This window comes from Gopherus flavomarginatus, chromosome 1, assembly GCF_025201925.1.
Source record: "Gopherus flavomarginatus isolate rGopFla2 chromosome 1, rGopFla2.mat.asm, whole genome shotgun sequence".
NCBI lineage: Eukaryota > Metazoa > Chordata > Testudines > Testudinidae > Gopherus > Gopherus flavomarginatus.
Genome location: NC_066617.1, coordinates 16,030,954 through 16,057,742, shown reverse-complemented (window position 1 = coordinate 16,057,742; position 26,789 = coordinate 16,030,954). Strand labels below are relative to the sequence as shown.

Below are 26,789 nucleotides of genomic sequence, written 5' to 3'. Positions count from 1 at the left end.
CTGATTCGAATCAAACTTGTGCCCAGAGCCAACTGAGACTCAGTACCCCTTTCTCTTAGGAGCTGGTAAAATTCTTCTCTTAGCCTGTGTGTTTTTCAAAAGGCAGCAAAACAACTCTCGCACAAGAGGCTCAGGTAGCCAATGCACTAATGTACTTGCTGTTTTCTGATTTGTATGGTCTCTGACAAGTTCTGTTTTTGTCAAAAATGTCTTTCCCCTATAACTGGGGAGTCAGCTAGGCATGGTCAAGCTAATTTCTAAGCCATATTTCATAAATACTTCCAAGCGCTTAATCAACTTAGGAAATGTTTCCCCAAGCCAAAGAGTGAGTATTCAATTAAAAAAATAAAACAAGTTGCAATATATATTTAAATGAAATATTCCTAGATGTATTATTATTAACATGTCATATTAGTTAATTCCCTTCTCATAGAACTGGAAGGGACCCCAAAGGGTCATTGAGTCCAGCCCCTGCCTTCACTAGCAGGACCAAGTACTGATTTTTGCCTCAGATTCCTAAGTGGTCCCCTCAAGGATTGAACTCACAACCCTGGGTTTAGCAGGCCAGTGCTCAAATCACTGAGCTATCTCACCCCTTTAAGTCCTTTCCAAACTACTAGTAATAAATTGAGATGTTCTCATATTTATAAACTATATATCATGTGCTCTGTCTAGTTTAAGGAATGTGGGGAAGGTCCAATTTCAATAGTGCACAGGGCCCCAAAATTTTTTAATCCATCCTTGCTAATTACCCCTGGACTGCAATATTCCAGATTTTGCAAGCATTTACTTATATTCTGAAAATAAAACATTTGTGGCAGTTGGTGTGTGATCACCCCCAAAATGATGTATCTAAACACTTTCTGATGCTAATATGGATGAATTCTACTATAACTCCATTTAGCGATCTCGTTTAATATAATTGTGATCACTTTTTGATTGCACAATGTAGTTTTGTAATTTCATTGTTTTGATTTCTTCTTGAATGAGACTAGTCTGGTTGTACTTTAAGATGCTGGGGATATGTGTTTAATGACTTTCAATTTTAGAAGCCAAGGTAGTGGCAGTAACAGGGAAACATTTTTTTTAATGTTTATCCCAAAAATCAGTCTTTTTAAAATGAGATGATCTGAAACTTGTGTATGTAGCTTTAACCTTTCGCTTAAAAGAAAATCTTTCTTTTAGTATGATTATATTGATGAATTAGTCATTTGTGCATTCTGTGATTCCAGAACATGGGCCTGGCATTGACATTTTTACCCCTGGCAAACCTGGAGAATATGACCTGGAAGGGGGCATCTGGGAAGATGAAGATGCTCGAAATTTCTATGAGAACCTTATTGATCTAAAAGCTTTTGTGCCAGCCATTTTGTTTAAAGATAATGAAAAATGTTCTCAGAACAAGGACTCCAGCAAGGATGAATCCAGAGGTAAAACAATTTGGAAGAAAATGTTCTAGATTTTTAAAAAATTGTATGTGTCAACAGCCATGCAAGTTTGGCAAAAGTAAGGAAAGTCTTTAGTTGAAATAATCATTATTTATATAGCAGTCAGAACATTCCACCAAGATGGATGATCTTGAGCACAGAAATGATGCTAGATAGATACTCTGAACACACAGTTATTTTATGAAAATAATAAATAAAAATGAATACTGATAGCATTTTTCACCCAAATATATCAGTGTGGTTTTGGTGAGTAAGTAATAATATTTGTATCTTTATATATGAAAGAAACAAGGCTGTGCCTTCACTGCAGAGAAAGGTAAGGGGATTTTTTACATTGAGATTATTAATTTTATTAGCTATCCTGATGCCAATTTCAAGTGCAGACAAGGCAAGGGTAGTTTTTACCTCGATGTAGCTAATCAAGGTCAACCCTATCCCACCCGCACCCCCAACACACCTAGGATTGACTTGGATTAGCTGCATTGAGGTAAAAACTACCTGTGCCTTAACTATCTCCTAGCGGAGACATCTCCTCCCCCCCTGCACCCCCCCCCCCCCCCCCGCAAGGGAAAACTTGTGTCACAAAGGTTAATGCTTTATCCATGATCACAGAGTGAACTAGTGCCTGTCAGGAATGGAACTCAAATCATTAGACTCTGAAGGCTTGTCTACACAGCAAGTTACTGTTTGGCAAGCCATGGTGTGAATCTTTAGCATACCAGATGGTGTACTGTAGATTCACATTTTGGCTTGACGAGCAGTGACTTGCTGTGTAGACAAACCCTCACTCCTGTGTACTAATCACTAAGCATATTGCATGCCCTAGTGAATATTATTTCCATATAAAGCACATGCTGCTTGAAAGTTTTATCAAATATTTTGTTAGCTTATGAAAACTAATAGTTAAGGTATATCAATTTTTTTAAAAAGAGGGCTATATGTTTATAAAATGCAAACTAATTTAATTTAGAGATTATAGATACAGTATGCAGAAGAATAGTAAAACCAGGAGGAATACTACTGGTTATGTTTGGGTTGTAGTCTTAGGCATACTAGGGGGTAAGAACTCTAGCTATGATGAATTAAGATGGTCATCTAAGAAAATAAAGATATATTTTAGTGTCAGATTCTTATCATGAGGTCATAGATTTTAAGACAAGAACAGGCTATTAGATCATCTAGTCCAACCTCCTTTATAACACAAGCCAAAAAATTCCTGCAATACAATGTTTTCTGATGGGAGCAAAAAGGAGATGCTTGAAAGTTCATTGTAAATTTTTTGAAACTTGCAGTGTTTTGGGGACTGGGACTTGGCCTTGTGTATCTCACATTTCAGGCAGATTTGGTGGAGATGTTGTAACTGTAAAATCTCCATGGAAGATACCACTGTTTGCCCTATGTAGTTTTGCTTCTGAAGTTTTTGCATTCTCATCCTGGACTGTGCAGAACAGCTTCACAATCCTATAGTTCTCCAGTTGTACCACTTCTCCCTGATTTGGATATGCAGATCCTTGGACATTCAAATTTAAAACTTTTAACTTCTTCTGGGGATTTCAACAAACGCCACTTTTGCAATTTTGAGTTTATTATTTAATCATGATATTAAACACAGGCATTCTAGACATAACTTATAGCATCCTAACAAATAACACATCCCAGCCCAATGAAGACACAGCAAGTATAATTGGGAACAAACCAAAACACTCAAAAGGGGTGAGCACCTTTTAACAGAAGCACATCACACAAGGAAGTGAATTAGGAAGACTGTTCCAGGCAACAAGAAAAATGGCACAAAGTCCAGAGTTGACAAATAAGACTGATGTATTGGTCAGAAAAGAAGTGTGCTGTTTCTCCTTAGACATGAGTAAGGGTATGTAAGAGGTCAAGCTAGAGATGCAGGGATGCACCAACATGTCTTAGAATATTTTTAAGCCATGTCTACTTGTGTTTACATTGCATGTCAAATATTTCTGCTTTCTTTGAAACAGATTCAAAAGATGCCAAAGATAATAAGGATGTTGCTGGTAGTGAGGATTTGGACTTGGATATGGAGAATTTGGACATTAATTATGATAACTTGGAGTTAGACTGTGGAGATGAAGCAGAAGATCTCACAAAAAAGCTTCTTGATGAGCAAGGTAAAAGCAGAGCTGATAAACATTTTTAGGGCTACTGTATTGTGTTTTAACTGGGTCCTGGTATTTTTTCAATTCTTTGTATTAATGTGGAGGGATGCTTTTGATTCTTTTGGGCAATGTCTGTAGTAGCTAGAAGCAGTTTTGAGCAAGGTCATTCCTTCCTCCCTCCTTTTGTGCTCAGCAGGCACTTCTAACAAAACATTCAATAAAGAGAGATAAGAAATAAAAGTGTTCTGCAGAAAGAAAAGAAAACTGGTCCAAAACTGATAAAGGATAAAAATAGAAATAAGTTCTCCTGTTCAGTAAAGACACTAAGATGGTTTAGTAACCACTATTTTGAGGTTTGTGTGGTGAAGGTTAATAGATACCTTTGTTACTACTTTGGCATTTGATTGAATTGTGAAAAAGACTAAATGTAAAGGCAGCTCTACTCAGAAAAGTGACAGTAATAAATGGCATGTGAGACTTCATGTTTGTGTAAAGGCAGCTGTACTCAGAAAAGTGACAGTAATAAATGGCATGTGAGACTTCATGTTTGTGTATCAGTTATCTTATCAAATGTGTTCAGCTTACAAGTAAAAAGATGTTTTACTTTTAAGCCCAATGTGGATTCTAAAAGTCAAACAGGATTCTTTCTTTCTTGTGCGTCATCATCAGTAACACAGATTTTGCTTTCAGTAACAATTATTGCCTTCCCTGATAGACACTTAGTAAACATTCCTGCTAATGATGCATAAGAAGGAATAGAATCCAGCACATCCTCTCTTATGTAACAATGTTAGCATAGATAGCAGAGGTGAAAACTGGAAAAATCTAAGTTGGTTGTGGTGTACTCCCACCTGTGAGTTATGATTTTCCTACCCGTGCTGCTGAACTTTGGGAACCTTCTGTAAAGCAGCACCAAATGTCAGGAGCCGAGGGCCACGTACTTTTCAATTACTTCCTTTCTGCAATTAGCTGCAGAAGAAGGGACTTTCTTTGTGTGCATTGCGTCTCATGGTTTTCCTAGAGGTGGATGTGAATGATGTTCTTCATTTTGCCTGGGGATATTTCTTCCCCTGATTTCTGCTCTGTGTATAAGGTCTTCACATTTGAGCCTGCATCAATGGTCAGTAGAGGCTCTGCGGCCTCAAAACAGAAGCCTTATGAATCCCACCCTAAGATATGTTAAGTCGTCCTTCTGCACCCATGAAGGAATAGACTGCATTTGACTTCAAAGCCAAACAAAACAGGGATGACTTTGGCTGTGAAGAAGTTTGTGTCGGTTCCTAAGTCTTAAGTGGGCTCTGAAGCTGCAACCGTTCAAAGATGTGAGCTTCAGGAGCAAGAACTTAATCAATTCTGAGGGTGCTTTCTGCTTCTAAAGTACTTGCCACAGGATCTTTTATCAGGGCCAGGAGCTTCCCATGTACCAAAGAGACCTAGTACTAAATAGGCATGCCAGCGGATGGGTGGTTTTGCTAGCCAAGGAATGGAAATAAAGTTCTAAACCTCAGTCCTGACAACTTGTGATGGTTCAGATGTGTTGACTCATATGGTGGCATCAGCTCTTTTGGAGTCAGTACTTTGGGCCTTTTGTCTGAGGCTTAAGTCTGTGTTGCAGACCACCTTTTCAAGGGAAGGGTCTTTTCAGCTGTAGGATAGATGACCTGATGAAGAAGGTGGAGGACACTGAGTTCACTGCTAGATCATAGTGCATCCTCAGTGGGTGCTGTTTTTCAGAAGGTTTTTGAAGCTCGGTGTTGCTGAGGGTGCCTCCACAATGCAAAAATACGCAGAGGCAACACTATCAAGAAAGTACAGTTATGGTAAGTAACAAGCTTTATAACTCCAGTCATCAGATTTGATTCTGATGCACAGAGGGAGCAGATGCATTGACTAAGAATGTGCCATCTTTACATAGTCACTTTTCATAGTAGACATACTTCAACTATATATTTTTAAAGTACTGCTAAAATACAATAACTCCTCACTTAGTGTCCCGGTTAACAATGTTACGTTACTGATCAATTAGAGAACATGCTTGTTTAATGTTGCGCAATTCTCCCTTATAACGTTGTTGGTAGCTGCCTGCTTTGTCCACTGCTTGCAGGAAGAGCAGCCCATTGCAGCTAGCTGGTGGAATCTTGTAAGCAGGGTGATCCGGCAGCCCCACTATCAGCTCCCCACTCCCCGAAGTTCCCTGTGTGGCAGCAGCCCAGCAGGCTATCAGGTGCTGGCAGTTCAGCTGTCCCTTCCCCCACTGCCACGTGCTGCTCCTACCCTCTGCCTTGGAGCTGCTCCCCAGAGCCTCCTGCTTGCTGTGCGGGGGGAAGGGGGACTAATGTCAGGGTGTCACCTTGCTCCTGCTCCCTGCTTACCCCTCCTCCATAGGGTGGGGAGGGGGGACATGACAGGGCTCAGGAGGGAGAGAGCTTGCTGGCCGCAGCTGCTGTCTCAACTTCCTGATTTGTTTAAAAAGGCAATGTACTTAGAGTGGTGTCAGCGTACTTAAAGGGGCAATGCGCATCTCTCCCTCTCGCACAGGGTATGTCTCTGTCTTACATGCTGTTTCCTCTCCCTCCGTTCATGCTGCCTTGTAGAGTGTAAGGCTACATTAACAGTAGGTTAACCCTTGAGGGTTCAGCCGAGTGCTAGTTCATTATTTTGCAGTAAGGCGTTCCCTGGGAAATATCCCACTCTCTTCCACCGTCTAGTTTCACCTCAACCAAGCTTCACAATCATTATTGCTGTGTAGAGTATTATATTGTTTGTTTAAAACGTGTGTGTGTGTGTGTGTGTGTGTGTGTGTGTGTGTGTGTGTGTAAAAAATTTCCCTGATGACTGGAGTTCATTCTTGCAGGGAAATCGGATTCGCTTAACATCGTTTTGCTTAAAGTTGCATTTTTCAGGAACATAACTACAATGTTAAGCGAGGAGTTACTGTAGGGTAATTGATATAAATTGATGTTCTCCGTGCCCCAAAGAGCTTTCTAAGTATGACAGTGCAAACAAATGCAAGACCTTAAGGAAGGGAGCAAGTATTAATGAGAAGGAAGAAAGGATCCTCCCTCCCTCCAGTCTCTCATTTTGGCTACTGACCTTTCTTCTCAACTTCCTCTTTCTCTGCTACTATCATCAACACCAACGACCTTCTTGTCACTTAGTTCCACAATTTGGGGGTTATTTTTTGATTGCCCAGCTCCTCTTGCTGCAGACATCCAGGCTTAATACAAATCCTTCTGTTCTTTCCTCCAAGGTATCCAAGATGCATGCTTTTCTTTCCATCCCTGAAACTAAATCTCGCCTTCATGTCCTCATTATGTCCTGCTTTGCCTTCTATAGCATCCTGCCCTAACACCCATGTTTCTTTTAATCTATATAAAATGCTGCAGCTTAAGTCATATTCCTTGCCTGTCATTTTGATCATCTTACTCCTCCTTTGGAATTCCCTTTCATAACTCCACATCCCCTATGTTAGCACATAGAGTCTTATGGCCATCATTTCAAAACCCTGCATAAATCATCCCTTCCTTATTTATCTTCCTTGTTCTTGCTTTGCATTGTCAATCATCCAGCTGTCAGCTTTTTGCATAAATATGTCCATGTTGTCTTCCATGTGGTGGCCAACCTTCCTTTATCTGCACTTCCTGTACACTCTTGGTATTTAAGTCCCCCTTGAAGACCCACTTTTGCCATTCAGCTCACCGCATCTGTTTGACATGTATAGTTAAAAAAAAAAACTGTTTCTCTTCCTCTGTCTACTTGTCTGTCTGTCCCTTAGCTTGTGATATCTTTGATGAAGGACCATTCCTTGAAAGCACATTGTGTTTAATGTTGTGCCCACAAAGTGATTATTTCTGAGAGACGTATTTTTTTAGGTGAGAGGAGTGTAGGGGTTTTGCAGAAAATGAGATCAGAAATGGAGGCAGGTGATATCTTGGCATACTCTTAGCTCACTGACACCCCAAAAAATTGGGAAACAGTGCCAGGTTACCAGACTAACATTCACAATTGAACAATGACAGTGCACAGATCCTAGCCAGTCTGGTAGGGAGAGTATGTCTCAAACACATGTCACAAAATACGAATGGATCAATAATTATGTTAGCTCAGCATGGAAAGTTAAGGTCCAGAGTCAGTGGTGGGGCATGGAGGGGAAGGGACTAATTCAAAATAGAATGAAAATTATTACGGCATAACAAAATACCAAATGTAAAAATTCGTTTTCTTGAAGCATATAGAGGAATCTATGAAATGCACTGTGAAGTTGTGAATACATTGTGAGTGCACAGCAAATCCTACATATTGTACACAAATTTAGGGAAGTGTTTTACAAAAATCTAAACTGAGACACTTTTATAAATTTGTTTTTTAATTTCCATTTGGTAAGTTCATTGTTTTTTGAGCTTGATTCCTCTATAACCAAAATCTAGTGACAGTTTGGCAAGATGGCCTTACCTGGGGAAGCCGAGTGTCTTTCTCTTAACCACGAAATGCATCATTTGGTGACATTTTTTCTTACATTCTGGAAGATTGTGAGATAACTGTAATTGAGACAATATATTATTACCATTATTAATCATGTTTATTGTGGTAGTACTTAAGGACCAACCAAGAGTGGAGTCCCATTGTGCTAGGCACTGTATGCACTTAGTAGCTGACAGTCGCTGTCCTGAAGAGCTTACAAACTAAATAGATAAGACAGATACAGGGTGGAAAAAGAATAGAACACACAAGTAGAGTGAACAAAGCGAATGCAGGAAACATCATGTTAGTGCCACAAAATTTTGGAATGGTTTAGTTAGGAGGGGATAAGTCTAAATGAAAAGAAAAGTGAAAGGAGAGGGAATGTTGAAGGAAAGCGGGAGGTGATGGGGACAGAGTGAAAGAGAACAGGGAAGAGGGCCATGCGTGGGGTGAAGCTGAGGTGAAAAGACTAAGGGAGTGGGAGGGAGAAGGTTGGAACTAACAGTCAGTCAATATGGAGTAAAGAATGTCACGTCAAAACTGTAGCAAGTTCTCTGAATGTCAGAAGCTGCTTCTGTCGCTGGTTCTACTGTCTCTGGAGTCTGACTGATTTCTCTCTGCAATTTTCCCCTAAACGACCACATAACTTGGATAGGGAAGGCTCTAGTTTCTCTGAAGTGGTCTCCCCTGCACAGTTATGGGTCTGGAGCATGCTAGAGGGAGGGATGGCTCCATCTGGCTCCCATTTTACCTTCTCCTCCCCACCCAGTGCAGCAGTCCCTGCTTTGCCTGCTTCTGCAGCTGCTCCTACCAGCTAAAGTCTAGTTTAGTCTAGTCAGCTAGAGTTAAAGTCACAGACTTGTCATTACTAGAAAAAATTGATGAGGTGTCTTCTGTGCTTAGTGCGCATATATAAGACTCACATAACAAATGTGCTTTGAGACCTTCCAAATAAACCACATAACCATAAAATTATGTAAGCAATCCAGTCCTCTGCCAGCTAGCTATTTGAAATTTGCTAGTGAATATTTTTCACTATTAAAACACGGTTATGCTTACTGAAATGTTTAATGTTTTACTCTTGTACACCCTAGTGCTAAAACTATTAAAAAGCTTGCCATAGTTTAAAGTGTCTGGCATGGTGTGCATCCACATGTTTTATAACTTAGTTTAACAGAACTGTTTGTCATTGGGGCAGTTGCAAACACAATGCTGGTTAAGGATGGTGTAACACATCTGCTCTATAAACAGGTTTCTCACCACTTATTAATCAAATAGAAGCACTAAATGAGCTTTGAGATTGCTTTAGTTAAATCATATTTGTGAAACCATATTCGTAATTATCTTTCCATCACACTATGTGAAAGGGATCTTTGAAATAAAAGTCTGAGGATAAGGGACAGGGGAAACATAGGTGATAAAATGGAGAGAAATCTCTTTTCTCACCGCTTACTCTGCATTTCTAATCTGCTCATTACTGCATTATAATACTACATAACAATGATAATGATTCACAGAGAAAGGATACTACCCAAGTGTGCCCAAAATCCTGTTTTTCCCACATTGAAGTTTTGCTCCCCATTTTTTATATCGTTTAACTAATTCAGGGACAGTAATTGAATCAATCATTTTAAAGCGCAAGGAGAGATTTTTCTTGCATGTTTGCAAAATGTTCCCAATGCTGGTGTAGAAAACTTGATGTTTTTGGTTTTGCTTCTTTCTGAGTGGTGCTATATAGTTCTGAAACTGCCTTTTCTGTTATGGTGACAGTAACTATTTATCCTGAATTGTGAGAGTGCCAAGTTACTTTAGCTCTGTACACAAGTATCTTTGCTAAGTAATCCCACCCTTCGCCCCACCCCCAATAAAAAAAATGTTAAAATGACCACCAGTTGGTTGGCCTGGTATTCCAATTGCTGCCAGTGCAGAAAAGTCATTTCAGGGTATGGCTGCACTTGAAATTTCAAAGCGCTGCCACATGGTCGGAGCGCCAGCGCTGGGAGAGAGCTCTCCCAGCGCTGCACGTAAACCACATCCTCTATCTTGCAGCGCTCAGGGAGGTGTTTTTTCACACCCCTGAGCGCGAAAGTTGCAGCGCTGTAAAGTGCCAGTGTAGCCAAGGCCTCAGTTTCTGAGCTTTCCAGTCCATTAGGGAGTGGTAATAACACAGTGGAAGCCACAGATTTTCACCTTACCGATAACTAGGAAATTACTTTAAGTAGTTTTTACATCACCAGGCAGTGTGGATAGAATTGACATCTTTTGAAGATGTCCTTTTGGATTCTAAATTAAATTCCAAAATAAATTAACTTTGTCAGTTTGACTTTACACAGAGAAGACTATTACTATGTAGCATCGTATGTGTGGAGTTTTACTGATGAATAAGAAGAAACAGTCCTCACCCCAAGAAGCTTAAAATTTCTATTGAATGTAATGATAATAAATAATAAAACCATGAGGACGGAAAGGGAGGATCTGATATTCAGAAGGAAAGTTGAAACTGCTCATTGAAAAGTATTATTTATAAGGGATTTGGATCAATTTATTTTACTTCTGTCGTGTTTATTTTGGGTACATTTTAATTTTGTTTTATTTTTAGTATGCTCAGGCAGGAGAGAGGGAGCAGATAGCACCGGAGCTGAAAATAGTGACGGAAAACAAGCTGAAAGAAGTGAGTTTTGAGGTGCTGCTTGAAGGAGAGGAGGGTGCTTGGCACATGGAAGGAATGAAGCTGTGTGGAGGGAGACAATTGGAGTATTAAGAAGAGAGGAATAGACATAGTGAAGGGCATAAAGGTGTTGGGAGTAGAAGGAAGTTAGTGTTGACACATAGCTAGGATTTAAAATAGGCTTCCAGTACCAAGTAGTCTAAAACAGAGAGAACGTTCAGAAAATGAGGTTGAATATTATGCCTGTTACTCAATATCCTATTTAGAAGACTGGGAAAGCTGTCCTAGAAATAAAAAGAAAAAAACAAGATGTTGAGGAATATTTGCTGTGAATTATCCTGAGGGGTTGGATGGCTCAGGAAGCTGGTAATTATGATCTGGAATCTTTCTTCACTAAGGCTGTAATTAGGTAAAGCAGTTAATGTTAAGCACATGCTTAAGTGCATTGCTGAATCGGGACCCAAGATGCCAACTTGAATCCAGTCCTGGTTAGTAGCATCTGAAAGCTGTCACCGTGTAATGGCGGCTCAGTTTGAAATTAATGTGATGATTTTAATACGGTGGACAGATGACTGCCTCACAAAAAACACTTCCATAACTGTTACTAACTTGTTCCTTTGTCAGCTGTCTAAACAGAGAGGTCAAAGACCAAAAGGACCTAGAAACACTCTCTGCTCCCTGGCAGGGTGGAGCTTCTAGAGAATAGAAGCAACTAGCCTAGATGCTGATAAGCAGCTGTGGAGCCAGGGGAAGCAGTACAAGGAGCTTCTATAGAATTAGCCGGTGGAGTGTGGTCATTGTTATATACTAATGGAAGAGTGGTTAGCAGGAGAGGAACCCATGCTTCCTGAGACAGTAGGGAGGGAAGAGGCAAATGTCGCTTCTACAGCAATAACAGTAGGTATTATGAATAATTCATAACTAAAAGGCTCTAGTCTCTGCCCCTTCTCTATCAGCCTATTTGCCTGAAAATTATAAGACCCCATCAACTTGACTTAAATTAAAAATATTAAAAATATTTTCAGATACTAAAGCAGTATTTGTATCCCCTGCCAATTTTTGTGGCTTTTCTTATTTAAAACATTTTTCTCTTTGTTGCTCTGAAAGACTCCTGGAATAAAAGGGGGAAACTGAGAGACTATACAGGAGAAACAATGAAATAATGTACTGTCAAGTGTACAAAATAAAGTATTTTTCTTTTCTCTCTTCCAGTTACAGTAATTCTGATTTGTTACTTGTAAAAATAATACATAAAAAAAATTAGAATTCTGGAGTGGATGGAGTATGAAATGATAGTGGGACCTCCCAGAAGGTTTGTCTGAGAGGTAATTGGAAAGAGGAGTGGAGCACAGAGGTGGCTTTTTTTTTGTTTGTTTGTTTGTTTAAGAGCCATCACCATAGAGATGAGAGCTGAGATAATGAGAACAGATGTGATCCCCTACAGAGAGTATAGAGGCTGTTTGGAGAGGGAACCATGAGGAATGCTAACAGATAGGAGTTAAAGGGAAGGATGAGAAGCTACCAAAGAAAATGCTGGAGATGAGCCAGGAGAAATGCTGGAGATGAGCCAGGAGAGCGTAGCTAGAGAAGCCTAAATAGGAGAAAATGGAGAGGGGAACATTTTGAATCCATTTCCATAGACATTTCTCCAAAAATGAAATGCCTCTGGTTTGGGAGCTGTTACATGCAGTCTCATGAAATAGATTGATAGATTCTCGGGGCTTCAGTGTTTTGAAGTTAAATTAAGTATTTAGAACTTTATGGGCCTCTTTTTTCATCTCTTTCCCACTTCCCTCCTCCCCCTGCCCCCCAAAGATCTCCCTCTCTCAATATCTCCTCCAGCCTGCCAGTTGCCTTCGAAAGGGAGGAGGTAGCGGCAGTGGCCTACTATGTTATCTCTGGCATCTTCAGTGGAGGATGGAAGTCCAAGTTCTCCTCTGTCTTCAGGAGGGGTCTCTGTCACTCTCACGCTTGTGCAAGCCCAGTGTTCTCCCTCTTTTTTTTTTTTTTTTTTTCCTTTTCTTTCTTGGCAATGGAAAGAGGTTTGGGGTTGCACAAATTCTTTTGTATTCCCTGTTCCCTAAGTTTTCCTGTGTTCTCTATTCCTCTGCATCCCACTCACACGCATCTGTCTCCCACTCAGCCCAAAGATGGTTAGGGGAAGGATTAGGCAGTCTTCTCCCTACTCTATTCTTTAGAACCATGTTGAGAGTACTTTCTGCCTGTTTCCTCGACTCTCTTCCTTGTTACAGTTGTGCTGCCCTGCTCAGCTCTGAAGCTCCAGTAGACAGGAAAAACTTAGAAGAGGCCATGTCTTGGGCATCCTTCCCATATGTTGCCCTCCATAGAGACTCCAAGGTCAAAAGGCCAGCTTTTTAACTGCTCTACCAGCTGCCCAGGATTATATTTAGGACAGGGAGCACAAAGGATGGGTTTTAAATATCAGACAGTTGGCAAGTATGCTGGAGAGGTATTTCAATAGCATATGGCTTCCTCTTGCACATCCAGCACCTCTGCCTCTCAGAACTTTGACACCTTTGTTTGTAGTCTGTCTTGCCAGTCTGTGGAACTCATGGGACTTTCTCACCAGATGCTGTTGGTTCCACTTGACCCTCTGCCCTGTGTGAATCATTGGTTCACCTTTGAGTGATTGTCTGCATGGATTCCACTTCTGGTGCACATGTACCTGAGAGCAGATTCTTTTGGTCTATAGTGTCATTGGGGCTACACCTATGCTTTCGATGCACTCACACTCCCTCCACCTGAAGGCATAAAGGGCAGAGTGGGCCCAGTCATCTCTCAGTTCCTTCTTTCCACACAGGGCTGTGAGATGGAACCCCTGCAGTGTCCACTTTTCTGCGCACTGTGCAACTTGCATACCCAGGTGGGAGATTCAGGCGCACAGGGCTAGTCTACTTTGCATAGTGTCCCTAAAAGACTCTTAGGCTGTACCCTCCATTTTACCAGAAATTGTCTGATTTTTCATTTAAATCTGGTGATTCACTTTCCAGTTTTTTCCCCAGGTCCCAGTCAAACCAAAAGAGAGCCAACCTGCACACCCTTGATGTGTACAGTGTCGTCTCATACTACTTACATCAAACAAGGCTCTTCAGGAGCGCTCACTCACAGGCTGTTGGTAACATTGCAGATAGGAGCTCTTCTAGGCTGTTAGTAGCATTGTAGATAGGGTTAAATGTCAAGCAGTATTTACTCAAAGATTGTCTAGGCAGGTATCAAATTTTATTAAATCATACTATGAGATAGCTAGATTAGATCCATCCATATAGATAGATAGATATGAGATAGCTAGATTAGATCCATCCATCCACCAGTCCATCTTCTGTGGCTTCTTTGAGAAGCATCCCAATTTCTGAAATTTACAAGTCATCTGTGTTGGGATTAGCAGAGGAAAGGACAGTTACTTGCTTTACAGTAAGTAAATGAGATGTCTTGTTCACATGGATTCCATGACCTGCCTCTTTATTATGGAATCCTATACCATCTGGATTCTGTATTGCCAAAGGAACTGAGGGATCAGGTGGGCCCACTCCACCTTTTATGCCCTTATTTGGGGAGGTGCCAGGGCATTCAGGGTGCAGGTGCAGCCCCAATGAATGCTGTGGGCCAAAAGTATCTGATCTCATGTGCATGCACACCAGAAGTGAAATCCATGTGGACAACACACCTTGAAGAACCACAGTTACTGTAAGGTAAGTAACTGTTCTTTCATTGCCCACCTCTCCTCATTCAGATCTTCTTGTGGCCCACATCATATGGTTGAAAGAACCTTTCATGTCTTGATAAGAATATATAGTTGCTGATGCACCCACTGGGTGTAATTTATCAGGTAGAAAATACTTATTTACTCATAGTCCATCAGTAGGAAGATATCCAGCCAATAGCCCTTTAGATTAGTTAATAGTTAACTTCCTTGTCTCCTCCCCCTCCCCCACAGGTGTCTGTAGGTGAGTATTGTAATCATTGAACAGATCCCTGTATCACATTTATATAATTAAATAAAATAGTTGTTTATTGTGCACCATAAAATGTGATGTATGTTTACTTTCTACTAGAACAAGAGGATGAAGAAGCCAATACTGGGTCTCACTTAAAACTGATAGTAGATGCTTTCCTTCAGCAACTCCCAAACTGTGTCAACAGAGATCTCATAGACAAGGTAAACTCACATTATTATATTATCCTCACATAATCCCACAATATTAAGCCTTGCATGTTAATTTGATTAAAAGTATACTTCAGGTGTTTGTTACCAGTGTAATAGCAAGAGAAACTGTAAGTAACGTTATAGGCTGTATAGGCTTCAGGGAGAGGTTTTTAATGTTTTTACACAAGAATTTTCAGACTCTTCTGCCTTTTTTCCAGGCAGCTGACTTGGCTATTTCTTTTGTATTTTATGTAGCCACATCAGATCATAAGGTCCCATGTAGGCCAAATCAACTACCTCTGCTGCTTAGTTTGAAAAACCTTCACGCTTTGGAGTCTAGCAGGTGTAGAGTCTCTTCCTGACCTTGAGAGAGTAGTTCCTCCTCTCTCCTTCACACAGGCAGCAGTTGGGTAAGGGCTTTCCTACCCAAAGAGTTAGAATCCAGAATCAGACCTTACTCTGGGTAAGGGGATTGTGATACTTGGGGCCTGTCTACACACATGTTAATTCAAATTAAGGTAGAATGTGAGTTTCAAGTGCAACAGCTAGTCTTGATTAATTTCATGTGTGGATGCTCTTATTCAGGAATAAAAGTGCTTTATCCCAAAATAGCTTAATCCATGTAGGAAGTGGATTAAATGAATTCAGAATAAGGCATTCTTATTCTGGAATCAATGTCATCCACATATGGAGTTAATCAGTAATAGCTATTGTACTTGCACAATTGCCATATGTGGCTGTTGGTCCTACAGAAAAGGCAAACTCCCCAGCCTCTCTCCATAGCTAGTGAACCTTGCAGCTGTTTCCCTGACAGTTGACTGATTCTTTCTCTCCCTCCCCATCAGTCCAAAGTTTCCATTTTCCATCTAGTAGTCCAAAGGTTCAATCTGTAGTATAGATTTTAACATTCATGTCTTCTGAATGTGTAAATTCTAGCTAGAAAATGAAGATATTTTAAGCAATTGCATGTAGCAAAAGCTTGATTTAATTAAGACACTTTTTTTAATACGTAGGTTTTACTGCTTTATGTATAGAAATTCCAGTTTAAAGATGAAACGTTGACTTTTCTCTTATAGGCAGCAATGGATTTTTGCATGAGTATGAACACAAAAGCCAATAGAAGAAAATTAGTACGAGCTCTCTTCATAGTTCCTAGACAAAGGTAGGAAAAGGGAAAAAGATGTAGAGTAACACTTGATTTAACTTTGCTTTAGTGATTTAAACAGACAAGAATGTACAGTGCAACTATGAAGTCACATGTGTCTACTATGTTTACCATTGATGCGCAGTTCTCTGGTGGTATTTGCTTATTTGATTAAGGATAAACTTAAAATCAGCAAGAAACTAAGATTGTTGGTACTGGAAAAATTTTCAGTATGGATACTATTGCAACTTACCTTTTCTGGTGATAATTACGGTTATAATAAATATTTTGGTGGCTCATGTTTTGTTCAGATAGTGACATCAAAAATAAAGCTTTTCCAGTAAAAAAATTCACGTGTCACTCAAACTTCAATACTTGTAGCTGAAAGTCCATCCAGTCTCACAGGTATGGCATTTGGGCCAAGTAATCCATTATCTATGCAATCTCCTTCATACAGCCAATTAAATTGTTGCATGCAGTTCAGCTGTAGAGTATGAGTGGTGATTGGTTGAGTTACCTTTCATAGTGATATCTGAGGCAACTCAACCTCTGTGGTCTAGGACTCTTGGTATATATAAGGCTTAGCATATAATTTATAGAGTCAAAATGGCAAGAATTTATATAATAATAATTGGTGATATACCTATCTCCTGTAACTGGAAGGGACCTCCAAAGGTCATCGAGTCCAGCCCCCTGCCTTCACTAGCAGGACCAAGTACTGATTTTTGCCCCGGATCCCTAAGTGGCCCCCTCAAGGACTGAACTCCCAACCCTGGGTTTAGCAGGGCAATGCTCAAACCACTGAGCTATCCCTCCCCATTAAAAACTGGACAGTAACAGACTGCAAATCCTAGTGATGATTGAACCTGGTGATATTCTAATAAAAAGAGGTTCTCAGCCATGCTTCCAGATGTTTCCATTGCATCACACTGATTCAAAAGACATTCATTCTAGGCATCAGAGTGATATAGAATGGTACTCCTTGAATCTTATTATATGGATTGTCCTGGGAAGAGTTGCAGTAAGATACAGTGGTTATGTATAGTAATTAGTTTCTATGTGAGATCTTGCTATATGTTAAGAATAATCTCAAGATAATAGCTTTGTCATTGAGCTGTCATGAGAGTTTTGTTGTACTGAAACCCTTTGTGCCCTCTTTCTGCCTCTCCTTAGGGGCAGCCAGCTTTTCTCATCCCTTTACTGACCACATCTGTTATCTGAGTGGCACTTTGATGGGAATTCTATTAATTAGGAGCTCCAACGCTTTCTCCCTGACTGCCTGTTTTAAGAGGTCATAGACTTTAACTGCAAACAGCCTAAGACTCAAATGGCATGTTTTTTAAAAAGCATTTTTTAAGAATATTATATATATACACAGAGAGAGAGAGAGAGAAAATTATATTAAACCAAACTAGTTGATCTGCGTAATGTATCTAGCCTTACTCTTGGCCAAAGCTCATATAGATAGGTGCACCTTATGTGCTTGACATGAAAAAAAAAACTTATCTTTCTAGAGTGTGCATTGCCAGCATCTCATCTCATTTTTTGGCAGGCAGCTGTTAATGTTACAGCCTTTGATTTTCGAGTTTCATATGTCATCTCTCTGTACCTTCCTGAGTCCCTCTCTTGTAATTTTCATGTTCCTTTGATCTGCCTCTCCTTATTTGACCTGACCCATAAAGGTAGTACTTTGTGGAAGAGAACAGTCTCTTCAAGAATGTTTTGTTTATGGTCCTAGTCCATTCAGGATTGTATTAATTGCTATGAATAAACAAGCTTTGGTTCTTGGTTCTCCTGTACCATTTTTTCCATTTAAACAGCTGTATACAGTAAAAGCTGTGTTATCCAGCACTTTAACAACTGGAGAGCTCTATAAACCAGCATTTTGGATCTTCATTGAAAATCCAGTGTATAGTCCAGTTGGCACGGGACTGTCAGGCTCCCTATCTGGTTCTGGAAGTGGCGGCATGTCACAAGGAACGGCCACGAGAGATTCGGAGTGCAGGAGGCGGTTTGGGGCATGGCCTTTGAGAGCGACTTTGGATGTGGGAGGAGGCTTGGAGCAGGCGGTTGGGGTATGGGGGAGGGTGTACCAGATCCAGGCGGTGCTTAACTTGGATGGCTCTGCTCACTGCTTCCACTCCACTCCAGGCCCTGGCTCCACAGCTCCTATTGGCCAGGAACTGCAACCAGTGGGAGCCACGGCTGCTGGGGGCGGGAGGGGGAAGTGGGTCAATTTGTCCCACGCCCCGCAGGAGCCCCTTGAGCCTTGACCCGGTGGCACTCTAGGTCTTCAGCGGCATTTCGGCGGCGGAGGGCCCTTCAGTGATGCTGAAGACACGGAGCAACTGAAGGGTCCCCAAGCCGCCGAAATGCCGTCGAAGACCTGGACCGCCGCAGGGTGAGTATAAGCGCCGCAGCTCCCCTGCTTTGCCCCAGGCCCCCTGAATCCTCTGGGCGGCCCTGGTGGGAGCTGTGGGGACAGCGCCTGTGGGTGGAGACAATGTGCAGAGCTGTCTAGCCACGCCTCCACGTTGGAGCAGCAGGGACGTGTCATCACTTGCAGGGAGCCGCCTGAGGTGACCGCTGCCTGGATCCGGCACCCGCTCCTATACCACAACCCCCTGCTCTGAGCCCCCTCCCGCACCCAAACTCCCTCCCAAAGTCTGCGCCCTGTACCCCCTCCTGTGCCCGAGCCTTGAGCCCCCTCCCACAACCAAACTTCCTGCCTCTTAGTTAACCAGAATTTTTTACTTACCAGCACCCCCATTCCCCCAACATGCCAGCTAACAAAGCTTTTACTGTACATGGTGAATTAGCTATCTTCCAGCCCATCTTTGCATCCTATTAGTGTGTACTGTTCGAAGGACCTTCTATTCTTGTGTTCTTCTGTAATGACCATGCTTTTGCATACTGATTATCCTGGTGTTAACCTGAATGTCTGCTTTGCATCTGAGATTAGGAGGATGTGCTCATATAATTCTTTAGTGGCAAGCTGTCAAAAGGTGACAGTTGTTAGAGCTCATTGCCCTATTTGCTGGTGAGGACACATCCCACTAACACAATCAGCTGACCCTTTGTCCTTGCACGTTATTGGGGTAACTTAATTAGATTATCAAGCAACAAATTGATCATGTTTGCATGTGGATGCAAGGGGCATTTCAGTTGATTGACAGACATGTAACCTGCTGTTCTCTCTAGTCTAGGCCAAGCCTAAAAAGCCTATCCTTTTTTATAACACTACATTATAGTGTGCTTAAATCAGTTTCCCTCTTTACCTTTACTGTAATACCTGCCAAATTATACTGAGTTTACAAGATGTAATATTTAATAAATTATCATTATGCATAACAAAATAAGTACCTTTTACATGGATTTTAGGTCATTATTATCCAGTACTCTTTAGTGGCTCATTGAAAAAGAACAAATAAACGGCTTTTAACAGCTAGAGCTAATGATTAATTTGAGCAGTCTAATCTCTACAGCATGTTGGAAGGATGCAAGCATGGGAAATGGAACAAGTGTTACTGTACGTTTCCAGAACGTCACTTGAAAAATGGAAATGGTATAATACTTTTATCACCGCAGAAAAACTTGTGCTGATTACAGTGGGGCTGAAGTCCAAATGCCTTACTGGTCTTATTAGTTTAATGTGAATCCAGGTTTTGAACAAATGCTCTTCTTTAATGATCCCTGAGCAGGTTTTAAGATTATCAAAGGCTGATTCATAAACAGTTCTCTTTCTGAGCATCTTTCATTTATTCTGAAGAGTGCATTCTTTATTCTAACATAGAGCAAACACAATTACTGAAATAATTCCTAGAAGAATTTGAAATGTGAATCTAGCTGACAGATCAGTGTTAATCTGCCAATTACTAAAATTCGATAACAAGTGCAATCAATGTTGAGTGAGAACTAATCATTAGTTTGTTGGCTAAGATCTTGTACAGCTGCCCTTTTGCCCCTTATGACTCCCTTAGTATCCACTATCCCACATGAATCATAGAATATTAGGGTTGTAAGAGACCTCAAGAGGTCATCTAGTCCAGCCCCCTGCTCAAAGCGGGACCAACAGCAACTAAATGATCCCAGACAGGGTTTTGTCAAGCTGGGCCTTAAAAATCTCTAAGGATGGAGATTCCACCACCTCCCTAGGTAACCCATTCCAGTGCTTCACCGCCCTCCTAGTGAAATAGCGGTGATGGGTTGGATCACAAACCCCTTGTGAGCTGCCACCTGAGGATGCAACTAATTCCATCATCCAGATCATTAATGAAGATGTTGAACAAAACTGGCCCCAGGACCGACCCCTGGGGCACTCCACTTGATACCATCTGCCAGCTAGACATTGAGCCATTGATCATTACTTGTTGAGCCCGGCAATCTAGCCAGCTTTCTATCCAGTTTATAGTCCATTCATCCAGTCCATACTTTTTTAACTTGCTGGCAAGAATATTGTGGGAGATCGTATCAAAAGCTTTGCCAAAGTCACTATATATCACATCCACCGCTTTCCTCATATCCGCAGAGCCAGTTATCTCATCATAGAAAGCAGTCAGGTTGGTCAGACATGATTTGCCCTTGGTTAATCCATGTTGACTGTTCCTATCCGTTCCTCTCCTCCAAGTGCTTCAAAATGCGCTTCCCATGTTTTCTTTCGGAAATGTCCCATTCCTGCTCTGTGGGGCCTCAACTGGACAGTGATCCAGCTGTAGATTTCTGGCTTAGGCTGCATTCTGTGCACTGCCCCCTGTTCCCTTACCTTTTTCCAGTGATGCCTAACTCTGGTTGTGCTACTCAGCTGGAGAACCACTGATGGTATGTTGATTGGTCTGCTCGCTCTGAATCACAGGTGTCTAGTCACAGTAAGAGTATCTGCCATGGAGCTACAGATGGAACACTGGGGCTGCATTAGGAAGAGCAGAGCTGGTAGATATGCTGTTTGCAGCCCTTTGGGTATCAGCTCTTCAAGAAACTCACTTTTTTCTTTTGTTTTTAAATCAGACTTCAAAAATATTTTTGTAAGAATTCTAGATGCTGTATTATGTACAGCATATAATGCCAAGAATATATAATTATACAATAAAATATTAACATGCTTTACAAAAGTAGATAGCACATTTCCTACCCTAAAAACTTACAAATTGTTCATTAACAGACTCTTCTCTGAGGAATACCATGTTACCCAGGATGCTAATTGCCTTTTTGTACTGCTGCTACAAACTATACTTACCATTTCCAAGAGTTTCCAGCATCCCTCCATAATGTCAGTAGAGAAACAAAATGTTAGAAAGCATTATATGTCTGTCCTTGATTTAAAAGGTCAGAAGAACAGCATCCTTCTAGAAAGTAGAATAAACAGTATATTTCAAATATATTTAGTCTTCATGGATAATTGTCCTCATTTCAAGTCGTATAGTCTGAATTATTATATTGATATCCAAAACAGTAAGGTTAGACAAAGGTTGTTCTTTTATTTTAAAAGTGGTTTTTGTTTTTGTTTTTGTTTTCTGTTCAAATAGGTATCAACTGTTAAACAACCACTTCACCCCATGAACTTTTTGCTACTGAATGCAAAACACTATGTTTATGCACTTACCGGTTAATGTGAACAGTTTTGCGCACCCATCATCTACTTTTTCGTAAATTTATTATTCAGTATTGCTCTTTGTAGGCTTTCTGATTCTCTCATTAGGATAAAGTGTTTTGGCATAAAAATAAAAAGGCAGTTTGTTTTTCAACTGAATGAAAATTGGTGTCCGAATAGCACTGCATTGCGCTGTGTATTGCTTACGAATGGGGCACATTTAAATTCTTTAGCTGAAGTTTGACCCTCTGACCCTCAACAGTACAGTATGTCTTAGTTAACCGAGATTTTGCTTGCTAGCATTCAAGTAGCTTTCATACTTGTAATTAAAAAGTACCCATTTAAAACTAAATATCAATAGATTAATTCAGGGTAATTTTATTTTTACAAAGCAACTGTACAGTAGTTAAAACACTATTGCCCTTGATCTCAAGGCAATTATGGATAATTTATTGTTGGCCAACTGGATTGTTAATCTGTCCAGTAAAAGAGTTAATTTTGGTTTATTAGCATATTGCAATCCTATTGGTATTCTTCAAATTGCTTGGCCTTCTAGGTTTTAAATTCTGGTAGACTTTGAATTCTAGAACAAGATATAATGAAAGTTTCTGTTACAGGTTCTGAGTTCTCCCATTGTCTAATATTTCTTAATGTGTTAATGTTAAAATGACGTTCTGGATTATGAAAACTATTGCCCATATGATATTGAAATTTTGAGTATTAGTTATTTTTAAGTCAGGAAATTAGTTTTCTGCTTTAAGGTGAAAGCTCTGCATGATTTATTTAAATTTAAACAGACTTCTTAAAAAACCCTTATATTTACTTTGAACTCCTTGGCTTGTCATTATCAGTAACAAGGTCAGTTTTGTTGAACTGAATGTTAGCATATCCCTGTTCCTGAGGACTTTACATTTCAGGATAAATCCCTCTGAGGGCTCTGCTTAGGTTATTGAGCCTTTTTTGCTAAGGCAAGAAAATCCTTTGAGAAGCATGAAAAGTCAGTGGCATAATTTGTTTTGATCATTCCCACTGTCTTGACTGATGGCAGTGAGAAAAGAGTTGACATCACCAGTCAATAATTTTGTGACTGTTGATCAGTATGTGGGTAAGAGCATTGAACTATTTAGGTCTTATGAACATATTTTAGTTAACTGAATTACGATTTGAAGTACGAGGTGGACATTTTGTATCTTGTGTTACCTAAATTTACACATCCTTAAGCTACCCCTTTGACAAAATCCTATTTTCCAAGTACCCAAGATCTTTGGTTTTTTACATTGCAATTTTAAAGATCGCTCATTTGCAGAAGCTTCATGTATAGCTTTAATTGAGATAGGTCTTTACATTGTAAGATCAGTATTTTAAAACCCCCCAGGGGACTAAGATATCCCAGAAATATCTCTAAAAAGGTGCAAGTACAGGCCAGCCTAATGTTCTAATGGCAGTGTAACACAGGGATCCAAAATCAGGATATGATTCAGTCTGGAGTACCTGCACCAAGAAGGTGGAGAGATGAAACAACACTGTGTGTCTGACTAGTGATTTTGTTTGATCTTGCTTAAAGCACCGGGGATAGACTTCACAGAATGCTTTTTCCATGAGGCCAGATCTTAGTGAGTGAAAGATGAAATAGAGGACCCAGTTCAATATGCTTCCCCCTCCTCAAAAAAGGGAAGGTATATGAGACATGGAAAATGATCAAATGAAAACAATTTGAATTAGAGTGTGAATTTACAAAATATAGGTACCAGTAGATGGTGCTGTTGCACACTGTAAACTTGTATTTGTGTGTGTGAGAAATAGAATAGATCTCTTGCTGGTTGCCAGTTTCACAGTAGTTGACCTCAGGCTTTTCTTTAGTATATTTCACCTATTTGGAAATACACACTCTTAATATTTTCCCCTCTAAAGAAACCTTTTGTGTCCTCGGTTGGAACAGCAGCAATGTGCTCTAAGGCAGGAGTCCCTTAGGGGGCTGCGAGCAGGTTTCAGGTGGACCGCCAAGCATGACCATCATTAGACTCTCTTGGGCTCAGTGCAGAAAGTCAAAGCCCTGCAGCAAGGGACTGCAGCCCAGGACTCTGAGCCCCACCATCCAGGGCTGAAGCCTAAGCCTGATCAACTTAGCTTTGCAGTGCCCATGTAGTGTGGGGCCCAGAGCAGTTTACCTGCTTGCTACCCCTTAATGCTAGGCCTGGCTTTTATATGTAGAAAAAACAGCGCTTGTGGCACAGCTGGACCATGGAGTTTTTATTGCGGGGGCAGAAAGAAAAAGGTTGGGACCCCCTGCTCTAAGGCTTAATTTTCCTTAAGTATGTTGGGTTTAAGGAGATAAAATTAATTAATAGCTCTTAACATTCATGTACTTTAGATCTAAATAAAAAACTTCATGTTTTTCCTTTTAAGAGAGAGGAATTGAGCAGCCAGGAAAAACAATAACCTCAGATAAAACAGAACCCAGCAAAAGCATTTCTTTTTGTTTGAGTATTTCAGCCTTCTCATGGAGTTAATGGATAATGTTGATGATGTGGTGTTAATCAGCTGTGCCGAGTATCCTGGACTACCTGTCCCAGTAAGCTTTTAAAATGTAAATACTAGTTAGGTTATTGGTTAACAAGAGGGAGAATAAAAGCCATTAAGCATTTAACTGAAGTGTTTGTAATGTTTCACTGGGGTTTCTATGCATCATTAAGAGTCAGCTTGGCTTTCTGAGGTGTAGAGTGCTGTGTAACTTACTGTGCAATTGAGCTGAAAATTTAAATGGACAAGCTTCTGTCTCCTCTATGTGGATTTTAAAGATTTCATAACTCTGAAAGATTTTCCTGGGAGACATTGTGCATTGTTTCTTCTCCAACCCTTGTTGTGCTACGTGTGCTATTTACACTTATTTTCTGTCTGTCTGTTGCCCTCTAATCCAGAAATAGCTGAACTTTAGTGGTGACATGATTCCTATGGATGTTTAATTTGTAAAGTACTTCCTTTGGGGGAGAAATGCTACATAAATGGAAATTAGTTTTAAATTACATAATTACCTGATTTTTTTAAAGCCTCAATACTTCAGTGTTCTGAGCACTCTGGCCAGTGCTCAGTAAAACATAAGCATGTGCTTAAATGTTTTGCAGGATCAGGGCCAAAGTGATCAGCACCTTGCAGATTGAGCCTTCCATGTGTTTTGATTTTAAAAACACTTAAACTACTTAACATCTTAAAATAATACATTTTAAAACTTAATCTAATAACAGTGTTTCTCTTCAGTTCTAGTAGTATAGGAGAACCAGCCTTCTTAAAGTGCAATCCTGAAAAACGATCAGTTTTCTCTTCACAACTGCTCACCTCTCTTGTCTGTAAATGATTTTAAGGCACTTTCTCTTCTTTACTGCTAGTCTATAGCCCTGGTCTTGTTCTAGAGGTTCAGTTCCTAATATATCTTAAAATTGTTAAACATAATGGGAAGATTTTTTTTTTTAGTTGCTCTTCATAGTTTTGTGATTCCCAGGTTCTCTGGTTTCCAAAACTTATCTTTGCAAGTGGGACTGTATGACTGAACAGAGCATCCATTTCTTCAAAAGGGCTTACAGGAACTTGTTAGACTTTTAGGAACAGATCAAGTTCTGCACTTAGGCCTGGTCCACACTACGAGTTTATCTTGAATTTAGCAGCATAAAACCGAATTAAACCTGCACCCGTCCACACAACGAAACCCTTTATTTCGATATAAAGGACTCTTAATATCAATATCTGTACTCCACCCCAACGAGGGGAGTAGTGCTGAAATCGGTATTGCCATTTCGAATTAGAATTAGTGTGGCCGCAATTTGATGTTATTGGCTTCCGGGAGCTGGCCCACAGTGCACCACTGTGACCGCTCTGGACAGCAATCTGAACTCGGATGCACTGGCCAGGTAGACAGGAAAAGCCCCGCGAACTTTTGAATTTCATTTCCTATTTGCCGAGCATGGAGCGCTGATCAGCTCAGGTGACCATGCAGTCCCAGAATCAAAAGAGAGCTCCAGCATGGACCGTACGGGAGATACTGAATCTGATCTCTGTATGGGGAGATGAATCTGTTCTCTCAGAACTCCATTCCAAAAGATGAAATGCCAAAACATTTGAAAAAATCTCCAAGGCTATGATGGACAGAGGCCACAACAGGGAGTGTTGCATGAAACTGAAGGAGCTGAGGTAAGCGTACCAGAAAGCCAAAGAATCAAATGAATGCTCACGGAGGGAGGGGCAACTGAAAACTGTAACTATCTCACAGTTCCGGCACTCTCTGAAAACCATTTGAATTCTGGGCTGAGCTCCCAAAGCCTGAAGGGTCAAAAACATTGTTGCAGGTGGTTCAGGGTATATGTCGTCAGCTCCTCCCCGCCCCACCATGAAAGCAAAGGGGAAAAAAATAGTTTCTCACCTTTTTTTCAATGTCACTGTATGTCTACTGGATGCTGCTGGCAGATGCGGTGCTGCAGCACTACACAGCAGCATCCCCTTCCCTTCTCTTGCGGACGGCAGACGGTGCAGTAGGACTGGTATCCGTCATCGTCATCCCGTGGGTGCTCCTGGCTGGCCTCAGTGAGGGCAGCGGGGGAGCGCCTGAGCAAAAGCGGGAATGACTCCTGGTCATTCTCTTCTTTAAGCTTTGTCTAATGGAGATTCACTCCTGCCTGGAATATCATGGCAGCTGGAGGCTGCCCTCCCCTCCCCACTTTGATCTCTGCTTGCAGAGGCAATAAAGTCAGTGTTGTTTCTTATTCATGCGTTCTTTATTACTTCATCACACAAATGGGGGGATAGCTGCCATGGTAGCCCAGGAGGGGTGGGGGAGGAGGGAAGCAATGGGTGGGGTTTTTGCAGGAGCACCCTCTAGAATGGCATGCAACTCATCATTTCTGCAGGATGTCTGGGGCTCTGACCTGGAGCAGCCATTTGCCTCTCTGGTTCTTTAGTAGGCTTTCCTGATATTCTAGGCAGGACTGACTCTCCATTACACGAAACTTAAAGAAGAGAATAACCTGGGGAGTCATTCCCATTTTTGTCCATGTGCCCCCGACCGACCTCACCGATGCCGGCCAGGAGCACCCATGACAGCAGCAGACGATACAGTATGACTGGTAACTTCATTGTCAACTTGCAAAGCAGCAGACGGTACAGTAGAGCTGGTAACTGTCTTTGTTAACTTGCAAAAGGCAA

General features: G+C 40.9%; 1 protein-coding gene across 4 annotated transcripts in view; it reads left to right on the top strand.

Moving 5' to 3' along the window:
* UPF2 (UPF2 regulator of nonsense mediated mRNA decay) overlaps positions 1-26,789 on the top strand; it is a 147,213-nt gene that overhangs the window by 27,228 nt on the left and 93,196 nt on the right. For 2 of the 4 annotated variants that reach the window (XM_050936786.1, XM_050936787.1), the window contains exons 5-9: positions 1,233-1,430; positions 3,437-3,586; positions 10,635-10,706; positions 14,777-14,880; positions 15,945-16,030. In XM_050936786.1, the coding sequence (XP_050792743.1) occupies positions 1,233-1,430; positions 3,437-3,586; positions 10,635-10,706; positions 14,777-14,880; positions 15,945-16,030 (610 nt within the window). The remainder of the gene's footprint in view (positions 1-1,232; positions 1,431-3,436; positions 3,587-10,634; positions 10,707-14,776; positions 14,881-15,944; positions 16,031-26,789) is intronic. The other 2 variants (XM_050936788.1, XM_050936789.1) reach the window with 1 other exon arrangement.